The sequence below is a fragment of the Littorina saxatilis genome, linkage group LG2 (genome assembly GCF_037325665.1).
Source record: "Littorina saxatilis isolate snail1 linkage group LG2, US_GU_Lsax_2.0, whole genome shotgun sequence".
NCBI lineage: Eukaryota > Metazoa > Mollusca > Gastropoda > Littorinimorpha > Littorinidae > Littorina > Littorina saxatilis.
In genome coordinates, this window is record NC_090246.1 from 101,852,747 (window position 1) to 101,865,189 (window position 12,443).

Genomic DNA, 12,443 nt, shown 5'->3' on the forward strand with positions numbered 1-12,443 from the left:
TATGTCTTGAAGGAAAAAAATTGAAATATCATATCTCTGAAACTATTCATCGGATTTGATTCAAACTTTATAGGATTATTCTTTACATCAAATTATTTACATCTGTATTGTGTTGTGAATAGCAATTTCTTCCTGTCCATCTGATGCCTCATATAATATTCAGAACTGCGAAAGTGACTCGATCGAGCGTTTGCTCTTCTTGTTTTTTTCTTCGAAATCGGCCATGGCAGTCGTGTCCCTGTAAGTAGGCTACATGCAGACAGACAGATCTAGATCTAGTGTCTCGCTTTCTTGCACAGTGTCACATATGCTTACTGCGTGTGTGTCTGTGTATGTGTGACGGAGTGATTGAGTTTGTGTTACTGTTTGTCGATTTCTTACGTGAGCCTTGAAGGCTTCGCCTCTTGTTTGTTAAATTGTTTTTTACAGAAAATAATTTATGTGCTTGCCCTTGAGTAGCTGTAAGATTCTGTGATGGCTTATATAAATTCTGGAGGATGTAATTTTGGTGCTATAAAGAACCGACGCGCTCACAAAACAAAACGAACACTAGAATTGGAAAATTAATTAAAGTTTATTGAATACTTGTCGATGTCATGGTAATTCGGAAACAGCTCATAATATCAATATATAAAAGGCTAAACATAAATCTATGGAGAGGCTAAGTAACCTATATCGGAGCGTGGCGGAAAAACTAATCTAAGTTTAGAAAGTGAATTAAAGCTAAAATGTGAAGTAGAAAGGACTAGTTTGAGTGAGAGTGCAGAACAGTAGAGTGTGAAGCGTGGAGCATGGAGCGAGAAGCGCGGAGCGGTGAGCGAGAAGCGCGGAGCGAGAAGCGCGGAGCGGTGGAAACTGATAGAAAGAAAAAACTAAACTTAGAATTCGAAACATCAAACTAAACATCAAAGGTGTCCTAAAAACATAAACATCAAAGGTGTCCAAAAAACATAAACATCAAAGATGGACGACAAAATGGCGGCCGAAACAAGATGGCGGCAAATCAATAAAAAATCACCAAGACAAAAATATGTTAGAAAAACCCTACATAGAATAAACGTAGGACACAGAAACGGAAAGAAGACAAAGAAACGGACAGAAGACACAGAGACGGAAAGAAGACAAAGAAACGGAAAGAAGACACAGAGACGGAAAGAAGACAAAGAAACGGACAGAAGACACAGAGACGGAAAGAAGACACAGAAACGGACAGAAGACACAGAAACGGACAGAAGACACAGAAACGGACAGAAGACAAAGAAACGGACAGAAGACACAGAAACGGACAGAAGACAAAGAAACGGACAGAAGACAAAGATTCAAAACGAAAATTACACGAATTCGGTAAATAAAAGAAACATAGTCAGAAATGGATACTCGCCTTTGACAGCATCAATAATCTAAAACAGACTCAAGGCGAGCAACTGAACCTGAACTACAAAATAACTTAAAAACAAAACTGGAGGCTGGCAGAAAACACTGGGCCCCGGAACAGAGCAAAAAAATCTATCTATCCTAAAACATCTTGTTCCGTGAACGGCTTCCCAGTAAGTGACGACGGATACAGGCTATCCACCACAGAGGTGAACTAAAAATACTGCGCGTTACTACAATATTACTGTTGCAAAACATGCGTCCCGTGCTCTCCGGGGAAAAACTCCATAGGCTGTCCAGCGTGAGCCATACAGGCACATGAAAACAATATCAGAAAAACGCCGGCCACACTCTCGTTTATAAATTAGTTCGTCACAAAATTTAACGTCAGTAAAACAAAAACAAAGGTCGTACCAGGACACTCATACTTAATAAAGAAAAATAGAGGATAAAGAGCGAGCTAGACCCGCACGCGAACCTACAGAGGTGGCTGCAAAAAGGGAACAAATAGGGACAAAAGTGAAATAAGATAATAAAAGTGAAAGAACAAAAAGGGGAAGCCACCACCACGGAAAGTCGCATGCGAGTCAAGCTAAAAGCATGACTAAAAAACACAAGCAAAACAAAAAGAATCTAAATACACAGAAGGCTCCTTAGCAGGGGCATTCACATTCCCCCCTCGAAGACATCTTAGTCTTTACAAAAGTCAACATAAAAAATCAACAAAATCATCGAATACAGGCGTGGTTCAAAAACAAAATCCGAAACATTACAGAATCCTTTTGGCATTATCCAAAACGTAGCTGTTCGAAACGCACTCTCATACGTGGTTCAAAATACAAAAAATCCGAAACGTTACAGAATCCTTTCGGCATTATCCAAAACGTAGCTGTTCGAAACGCACTCTCATGAGTCTCAATCTAAAAATCACACGTGTTCTTTCAACAAATGTAACATCATATTTCGTCAGTCCGTCACTGTCAACATATCGTGTCAACATTATTCTTACACCTTTACATAACCCGCAACTCAGTATGAAAGACTGTAGTCGCAACCTACAAAATACAAAAGAAAAACATCTTCAGTCGTCTTAATCATAAGCACAGGCATCCGCACGCGGGAAGGACTAAACAAACCGATTCATTAAGCGCTTGCCTCTGTCAAGAGCTTTCGTTCCAAAATGCGGAACCAAAAACATATATACAAATGGAGAGAAACCACAAAGTCACAAAAAAATATTTGCATTAAGACGAAATTTTCTCCCCAAATCAAAACAGCGCCACCTGTCAAAAAGGCGAACGGATTACGTCAGACCAAAACATGCACAAACGGTCTGTCGAAAACAGTAAAGTTCACTGGGAAAGTCATTGAGTGTCCGGGTCTGCCTTCACCAGCACGGTCAGCTTAGAGATGGGGCGCCAGTAGTAGAAAGTGGAATGGCTCGTCTTCGAGGTGACCTTGACAGTCTTGAGCTTGCAGGTTCGCACGAGTCCATCGTCGCTGGGGCGAACCTCCGTCACGAGTCCAAGAGGCCAATCTGCTCTGCATACGGCTTCGTCACGTAGCACGACGACATCTCCGACAGCAACGTTACGTTGGGGAAGAAGCCACTTTCTTCTTCGTCGTGGTCGTCTTCGTTGTGGTCTTCTTCGTACTGGTCTTCTGGTACTGGTCTTCTTCGTCGTGGTCTTCTTCGTTGTGGTCTTCTTCGTACTGGTCTTCTTCGTCGTGGTCTTCTTCGTTGTGGTCTTCTTCGTACTGGTCTTCTTCGTCCTTTCCATGACATGGAGGGGGTCGGAGATTCTGGGTTCGGCGAGTGTCGTGCGATATACGGAAGCGACTGATTCACCTTCGTACTCGCTGGGACAATGTTCTGTTGGAGACACGTGCATCACGTCATGGACAGACTGCTTCGGCGACACTTGTCCCAGTATCGTCCAACCCAACGGTGTGAGAACGGCGTATGGGTCTCCCTTGATGACTCTCTCTGGCATGAATAGCTCTGCATGATCGTAGCCAATCAACAACCCGGGAGTGCAGCCTTCGAGCAACGGGGGAATCTCGCTGGCAATATGACTCAAATGCTTGATGTTACGAGCGGTCTCTGATGTTGGTATGTTCTCAGTGTCATTGGTGAGATGGTCCGTCGTGTAGAGCGTTTTCAGGTTGTGGGAAACATTGGAGTTGAGGGCCTTGACACACAATCCGGTCACTCTCTGACATTCGATATGAGTGTTCTGAGAAGTCATAGTGTTCAGCCTCAATGACGCTGGCTCGGAATGAGTGTTCAGCTTGTCACTCAAAGATTCAGTAACGAAGGAGATGCAAGACATGGTGTCAAGCAGCGCGTATGTCGTATGCTCTACCGTGGGATTCTCTTTCGTTGAAACTCTGACCGGAACAATCATGGTAGCTCTGACTGGTCTGTCTGACTTGTTGGTCGTCGCGAATGCTGATCCAGAGGCAGAAACACGGGCATCTTGACTGATACAGACAAACCTTGAAGAATCTGGCGGACCCCGTGCATTCCGTTGCTGATTGGGCATCTTCTTCCTGTAGCTGGGCGCTCCATGCAGCATAGTGAGATGTGGGCCTTGGCACTTGTCGCATATCGCCCTGGTAGTGCAGTCTACACTTCTATGGTCAGTCTTTCTGGCACAGGAAAAGCACAAGGACGCTTCGTACATGAAGTGTTTCCTGTCCTCAACGGGAATCTCATCGAACCTCTGGCATCTGAGTAGAGGATGAGAAGAAGAGCTGGTCGGAAAACGAACGGTACAAAAGGGACAGACTTCGTCGCAGTTCGTACTCAGGACAGTTTTAGCGTGGTGCTGACATCTGTCACACTCTTGACATGCAGATGTAGTAGAACAATCCGTACTGTACGATGTTTTCTTGGGGACTGCTGAACTGGCGGTCTGTGAGGTGGAAGAGGCGGCAGATTTGCTGGAGGAGAAAAGGGGCTCGCAAAGGATGTCTGCCTCTGTCTTGATGAAAGCTGACAACTCCTCAAAGGTAGGGTAGCGTTTCTTCTCGTTCTTGGTCTTGTTTACCTTCCGCACCCAGTTTCTCACCAACCAATCTGGAAGCTTGCTCATGAGTGTCTTGTGATAGGCTGGGTCTTCCAGATTCTGTAGCTGGCCTATCACTCGGCTCGCCACAAGGCATTGTCCAAGAAAGTCCGAGAAGGCGCGGAGGGCTTGTCCATCTTTGGGTTTGATTACCGGCCATGCATCTAGTTTTTCTCGGAAGGCTCTGGCAACGACGAAAGAACTGCCGAATCTTTCCTCCAGCGTCTGAAGGGCCTGCTGATAGGCCTGGGCATCCCTGATCAGAAAGAGTCCCTTGACCGCATCCTTCGCCGGACCGTCCAAGTACTTCTCCAAGTAGAGGAGCTTTTCCTCTGCAGAAACGCCCTGCCGCTCAATCAAAAGAGTGAATGAGGACCTCCAGAGAGGGTACGTCAAAGGATCTCCTGAAAACGTAGTGGGCTCCTGCGTCGGTAACCTGTTGATCAGGAGAGCCTCAGCTAGAGTACGAGCTAGGGCAGAACCCTCGGAGAGCGCTGGCTGGCCTTGCATCTGAGGAAGGTATGCATCTTGCCCGTAGTAGACGTCTGAAGGGCTCGTGACCGGAGCCTCTTGAAAACCATGCTGTGTATAGTCAGTGTCAGGAGCAAAGCTAGCAGCGTGGTCATATTGCGGCGTTTGCATGGGAGGATGCATGACAGAAGGCCCATATGCAAAGCTTGGCACATAGGTCGGAGACTCTCGGGAGGTCATGGCAGGAAAAGGACCAGGGAAAGGCCCGGGAAAAGGTCTCGCTGATGGATTGAGGGATTTGTGAGGGAAACGGGAAGGCGCGTAGATCTGGCGAGGACGATCTTCGTGGCTTGGAATCTCAGCTTTGACAAACTGAGGCCGAAAGGAGGTCGCGAATTGGCCTCCGACTCTTGTCGTCATCGTGGTGGCTGTAGTCATCGTCGTAGTGGTAGGAGCCGTGGCTGTGACCGCTGCTGGAAGTGGGTGAAAAGCGGAGACAGGTTGAGCAAGGGTCCTGGAGATGCCTCGAAGAGTGTCGCGGATATCCTCGGCGGCCGACTGGAGATGCGAAGGGGCATAAGCCCTGACCTCCGTGGGCTGCTGAAGTGGCGGGAGTCCAGGCTTGGCTGCCGCAGGCTGATGTTGCCCAGAGACGAGGGTGTTGGCTGACGGCTGGTGACGCGGGCGGGCGTAGGTGTCGGCTGTCGCAGGCTTATATGTATCTTGTGTGTGCTGTGTGTGCCTATCATACCCTACCGCCACATCGCCTATGCTCTCTGAGTGTGTACCTACATGCAGGGGGTTGTGAGTACCTAGGTACCTATCAATGGGGCTGTCACGAGGTAGTTGAGGCATGAATCTTTCTCTAGCCCTTTGCTGGTCTTCTATGTCAGTTTTAAGGATCTTAAAAACGTCATGCTCTTCTTGCATCTTGCCTTCTCTCTCCACCCTCTCTAGTGCAGTCTTAATTTCCTTTTCTTTTTTCTTCAAAGCTAACCTTTCATCTTGAGCTTCTCTCTCTAAACGAGCACACTCTCTTTCCAACTCTCTTTCCATCTCTGCCTTCTTCTCTGCCTTCTTCTCTGCCGCCAAAGCTTTAGACCTAGAAGCCTTCTCCTCTAAAAGCAAAAGAGTCTCTTCTTGTCTAGCCCTTTCATCTGCGACCATTTGCTGGGACCTAAATCTCGCTGCACTAACCGCCAAAGCAGCATCTAGAGAAACCTCTCTAGCACCTCCAGAAGCGACTGTGGAAGTCAAGTCCGAGCTGGAGGCGTACGGGTCTAACTTGGGAAAGAGTCTGTGATATTGTTCTTTGAGCGTCTCCGTTTGCATGTGCATATCGCTCAGATCCTCTTCTATAGCAACATCACTTTCAGCCACTTGACAAAGCCTCGAGTTCGCTACATTCAGCTCGTTTAGGCGCTCACAGAGGGTTATTTTATGAGCTTTAAGGACTCTCCTTTTGTCTGGTGTTTCCCTAAAGGCTGTGCACAACTCGCTGATCATAATCTTATGAGCTCGGCTCATGGCCCAGTACTTGTCTGACAGTTCCCTAACCTCAGCATTAAGTCTAGCCCTAACAATGGCGGGGCCTCTTTCTTCTCTACTTCGTTGAGCGAGATGCTCTGCACTTGCAGCCTGTTGGGAGGGCTCAGTTCCTAAACCTTCCTGTGTAGGAGAATGTTCAGCTTGAGGAGGAATGCTATCTGAATTCAAAGTGTCTTGGGTCTGAGAGGGTTCAACTAGAGACTCTCCCTGAGCGCCATCACGGTCGCCTTCATACTTACGACTATCAGTGTCCGAAGCAAAATGTTCATCCCTTTCTAACTTCAAAGTGTAAGGGGATAGCTCGGCACTCTCATGAGAAGGTAATTTCTCATCCATAATTTAAGTCAAGTGAAAACGTAGAGGTTAACAAAGACTTGCGAAATATAGAAAAACAAAATTCAAAACGGCACACCTCGGGTCACTCACTAGAGGGGAAGAAAAATACGAAGTACGAAGTGTGCAATGCTATGGTCAACAATCCTAAAATAATGCCTAAGTTGCTCTGCTCTGGGCCCGACAAATAAATTAGAATACTGTTCGCTAGATGCGAAACACAGTTCCTTTAAGACAAAAGGTTCATGATCTCTTCACAAGATTCGTAAGGATAAGAAGTTCAAAAGTCAGTGGCCCTAATCACAGGCCTACAAAAGTTCATAAAGTTCTTTGTCGAAAACAATCCAAAATGTTCCAAAAAATATCAGAGTTTCCACTGTGCTTGCCCTTGAGTAGCTGTAAGATTCTGTGATGGCTTATATAAATTCTGGAGGATGTAATTTTGGTGCTATAAAGAACCGACGCGCTCACAAAACAAAACGAACACTAGAATTGGAAAATTAATTAAAGTTTATTGAATACTTGTCGATGTCATGGTAATTCGGAAACAGCTCATAATATCAATATATAAAAGGCTAAACATAAATCTATGGAGAGGCTAAGTAACCTATATCGGAGCGTGGCGGAAAAACTAATCTAAGTTTAGAAAGTGAATTAAAGCTAAAATGTGAAGTAGAAAGGACTAGTTTGAGTGAGAGTGCAGAACAGTAGAGTGTGAAGCGTGGAGCATGGAGCGAGAAGCGCGGAGCGGTGAGCGAGAAGCGCGGAGCGAGAAGCGCGGAGCGGTGGAAACTGATAGAAAGAAAAAACTAAACTTAGAATTCGAAACATCAAACTAAACATCAAAGGTGTCCTAAAAACATAAACATCAAAGGTGTCCAAAAAACATAAACATCAAAGATGGACGACAAAATGGCGGCCGAAACAAGATGGCGGCAAATCAATAAAAAATCACCAAGACAAAAATATGTTAGAAAAACCCTACATAGAATAAACGTAGGACACAGAAACGGAAAGAAGACAAAGAAACGGACAGAAGACACAGAGACGGAAAGAAGACAAAGAAACGGAAAGAAGACACAGAGACGGAAAGAAGACAAAGAAACGGACAGAAGACACAGAGACGGAAAGAAGACACAGAAACGGACAGAAGACACAGAAACGGACAGAAGACACAGAAACGGACAGAAGACAAAGAAACGGACAGAAGACACAGAAACGGACAGAAGACAAAGAAACGGACAGAAGACAAAGATTCAAAACGAAAATTACACGAATTCGGTAAATAAAAGAAACATAGTCAGAAATGGATACTCGCCTTTGACAGCATCAATAATCTAAAACAGACTCAAGGCGAGCAACTGAACCTGAACTACAAAATAACTTAAAAACAAAACTGGAGGCTGGCAGAAAACACTGGGCCCCGGAACAGAGAAAAAAAATCTATCTATCCTAAAACATCTTGTTCCGTGAACGGCTTCCCAGTAAGTGACGACGGATACAGGCTATCCACCACAGAGGTGAACTAAAAATACTGCGCGTTACTACAATATTACTGTTGCAAAACATGCGTCCCGTGCTCTCCGGGGAAAAACTCCATAGGCTGTCCAGCGTGAGCCATACAGGCACATGAAAACAATATCAGAAAAACGCCGGCCACACTCTCGTTTATAAATTAGTTCGTCACAAAATTTAACGTCAGTAAAACAAAAACAAAGGTCGTACCAGGACACTCATACTTAATAAAGAAAAATAGAGGATAAAGAGCGAGCTAGACCCGCACGCGAACCTACAGAGGTGGCTGCAAAAAGGGAACAAATAGGGACAAAAGTGAAATAAGATAATAAAAGTGAAAGAACAAAAAGGGGAAGCCACCACCACGGAAAGTCGCATGCGAGTCAAGCTAAAAGCATGACTAAAAAACACAAGCAAAACAAAAAGAATCTAAATACACAGAAGGCTCCTTAGCAGGGGCATTCACAATTTACTTGAAGAAAAGTCTAAACCGAACTATTGTGAGGGATTTAAATCACAGCCTATGTCCGGGTTCATCATATTTATCCTACATACGTGAGAGAGACACCCGTGAGATAATAATCGTTCAAATCACACGTGTGTATATAAATGAGGTCATGTCAAGCAAGTCTGGCAGGGACCTGTTTTTCCACTGCTTTATGATGCCAAAGTCACCGAGACAAACGTCATTATAGAAACAAAAATTGCGCTCGCTAATTACCCTCGATGAATCTTTAGAACTAACAGTAACACGTCACACCACACTTTCAGAGTGACGTTTCTTTGCTTTGACCAGGCAAGAGAATCTTCCGCCGTTTGGCGGAAATCCGCCTTTTTGATGAGCCCTACCTAGGGTCATTTCTGAGATCGGTGTAAATCCGTTGAGAAAATTGGGGGGGGGGGGGGGATGGGTACGGTGCTTTCATCCGCATAACAGCTTCCATCGGCGATAGTTTATTCTCACTCAATTGGCGTATTCTTATTTGGACTGAATGTTGCTTGTACGAAATTTGCCGAGTAGAACCCGAGGATGATAAGAATGCTGTCGGAAACAGCCAAGCAAGTGGTTTTATGCTTGTTCCGGAATTTACCAAAGATTTTCGAGCGCTTTCTTTGTTTTTACGGATCGTGCAGTTTCTAGACCACGCGCCATTTTGGTCACCATGCATCGCGACAATTTACGAAAAGCGATGAGGCCCTTGCGGCCGAAATTGACTCAAGTGTGAAAAACAAATGGAATATTGGTTGGCTTGAGGAGAGAGTGAAGACTTCGATCTGGTTGACTAAAGGCAAAGTCTATAAAACGAACACACAGTGGAGCTCTCTGTTGACGATTTTGAACACATTGGTGAGACTGAATTACTGCAGCTTCAAGTGCACTGTTTTGAAAAGTTATGGTGTCTCCTGGTGCACGTTTTAGGTGTGGAAAATACCCCAAAAAATCAGCTTCAGGAGGCAGGGGCCTATAGCAGCCCCCGCACCCACCCACCCCCCCCCCCCCCCCCCCCCCCCGCCCCGCATTATTTTCCTCCTTTTTATATTTAGTCAAGTTTTGACTAAATATTTTAACATCGAGGGGGAATCGAAACGAGGGTCGTGGTGTATGTGCGTATGTGTGTGCGTGCGTGTGTGTGTGTGTGTGTGTAGAGCGATTCAGACTAAACTACAGGACCGATCTTTATGAAATTTGACATGAGAGTTCCTGGGTATGAAATCTCGGAACGTTTTTTTCATTTTTTTGATAAATGTCTTTGATGACGTCATATCCGGCTTTTCGTGAAAGTTGAGGCGGCACTGTCACGCCCTCATTTTTCAACCAAATTGGTTGAAATTTTGGTCAAGTACTCTTCGACGAAGCCCGGGGTTCGGTATTGCATTTCAGCTTGGTGGCTTAAAAATTAATTAATGACTTTGGTCATTAAAAATCTGAAAATTGTAAAAAAAAATAAAAAATTATAAAACGATCCAAATTTACGTTTATCTTATTCTCCATCATTTGCTGATTCCAAAAACATATAAATATGTTATATTCGGATTAAAAACAAGCTCTAAAAATTAAATATATAAAAATTATTATCAATTTTTTTTTTTCGAAATCAATTTAAAAACACTTTCATCTTATTCCTTGTCGGTTCCTGATTCCAAAAATATATAGATATGATATGTTTGGATTAAAAACACGCTCAGAAAGTTAAAACGAAGAGAGGTACAGAAAAGCGTGCTATGCAGCATAGCGTAACCACTACCCCGCTCTTCTTGTCAATTTCACTGCCTATGCCGTGAGCGGTGGACCACGAGTATACGGTCTTGCTGCGTTGCATTGCGTTCAGTTTCATTCTGTGAGTTCGACAGCTACTTGACTAAATATTGTATTTTCGCCTTACGCGACTTGTTGATGATTTCCTGTTCCCATGCCTGTTTGACGTAATAGATTGCACGAGGCTTTAGAAGCGATCGAGGTTCCAAAACAAGCGTCTTCAATTTAGCTGCCTCGACTGCAAGACATTTTCAGTAAAATACACGTAAGTACAGTATGTAGGATAAACAGAATATTACATGGCTTGCTGTGTCGTACCAGATTTACACGAGTTGCTTTTTCAAATAAAACAAGAGGCGAAGCCTTCAAGGCTCACGTAAGAAATAGACAAACAGTAACACAAACTCAATCACTCCGTCACTCAGACACACACACACACACAGTAAGCATAGGTGACACTGTGCAAGAAAGCGAGACACTAGATCTAGATCTGTATGTGTCTGCATGTAGCCTACTTACAGGGACACGACTAAGAGTAATACCTAATATTCTGGACTCGCAACGAAATATACAAACAAATGACAATGAACAACGTTTGGACCTAATGGTCGTCAACAGGTTAAAAAAAAATGAAAACAACAATACAAATATCAAAACGACTTATCAGAGAAGATGATGTCCTCCAAGCACAAAAGAAGGGGGAAAGGGAGATAAATCAAAAAGAAAAATGAGCAATGAAAAATGAAACCAAAACGAAACAAATCAGAATAATAACGCTTGAAGGGCCTGAAGTTGAAAGAAAGAGAGAGAGAGTCTCGGCCCGCTCAAGATAACAATGACCGAGACTTTCAGTAATTCCTTCGCGTGACGTCTATCCCTCTTACGCCTTAATGTGACGTCTTCAAATGACGAAATGTTAAAGTTTCTACCAAAGACATACACACGCACACACACATGCACGCACAGACAGACAAAGTTACGAACGCATTGGCTACACTTCGTGAGCCAAAAACAACTCGTGTAAATCTGGTACGACACAGCAAGCCATGTAGTATTCTCTCTCTCTATATATATGAGTTAAAATGCTCTCCTACCTTTTGTGTTTGTCTCTAAGTGTATTGGAACTGCACACTACTCGTTACAAGGCAACAACTCTGATGGAGGGAATTTTATCTGCAAAACTGAAACACTCCCAGGTGACTGTGGAGGTTGAACAGCGCAAGCCAGACAGTGAAGAAATAGACGATAATGGCCAGCCTTACTTCTTCCCAACTTTGCTGAACAAAGGTAAATTTTTCAGATCTTTAACTGTGGGGATGATTTGCCATTTTCTATCAATTTAAAATCCTGGGAGTGTAAGTAAGAACTTCAGTATTACTGTGATATGAGTAAGACTAAGACTCCATAATTTAATGTCATGGTCAATCTTGAGTCACAATCTGAACTGCTGAACTACTTGCAAGGTGCTTAAGTTTTACATGTTTTGATCCTGATAACTGGTCAGTAACTTAAAAAAAATCTTTGGAGCACACTGCTAAAGGTGTGTGTGCGTGTGTGTCTCTTCAAAACAAGTGCAGCAGCTTTCATCAATCTAATCAGGTACTGAAACACTCAGGGAAATCTGACAATGTTATCAAGAACTATCAGAATAATTGCATCCAGAGTTGACTTTTTGATGACAAAGGCAGAACAAGCTGCCAAAAACGTAATGCATAAATGCCTCTGTTGTTTTTTTGTGTGAGGGAAGAGTAATTATGCTATGAACCAGTTATTATAACCACAACATATTCTGTTAGCCAAGAAAACTATCAATATCATTCTAGCTGTTGCTAGTTTAAACTGGCATTTTGGTTTGGAAATATTACAGTGGAGTG

At 43.9% G+C, this 12,443-nt stretch overlaps 1 protein-coding gene across 3 annotated transcripts in view; it reads left to right on the forward strand.

Annotated features, from left to right (window-relative positions):
* Positions 1-12,443, forward strand: part of LOC138960370 (uncharacterized) — a 52,601-nt gene that overhangs the window by 21,560 nt on the left and 18,598 nt on the right. For all 3 annotated transcript variants that reach the window (XM_070332265.1, XM_070332263.1, XM_070332264.1), the window contains exon 4: positions 11,684-11,856. In XM_070332265.1, coding sequence (XP_070188366.1) covers positions 11,684-11,856 — 173 coding nt within the window. The remainder of the gene's footprint in view (positions 1-11,683; positions 11,857-12,443) is intronic.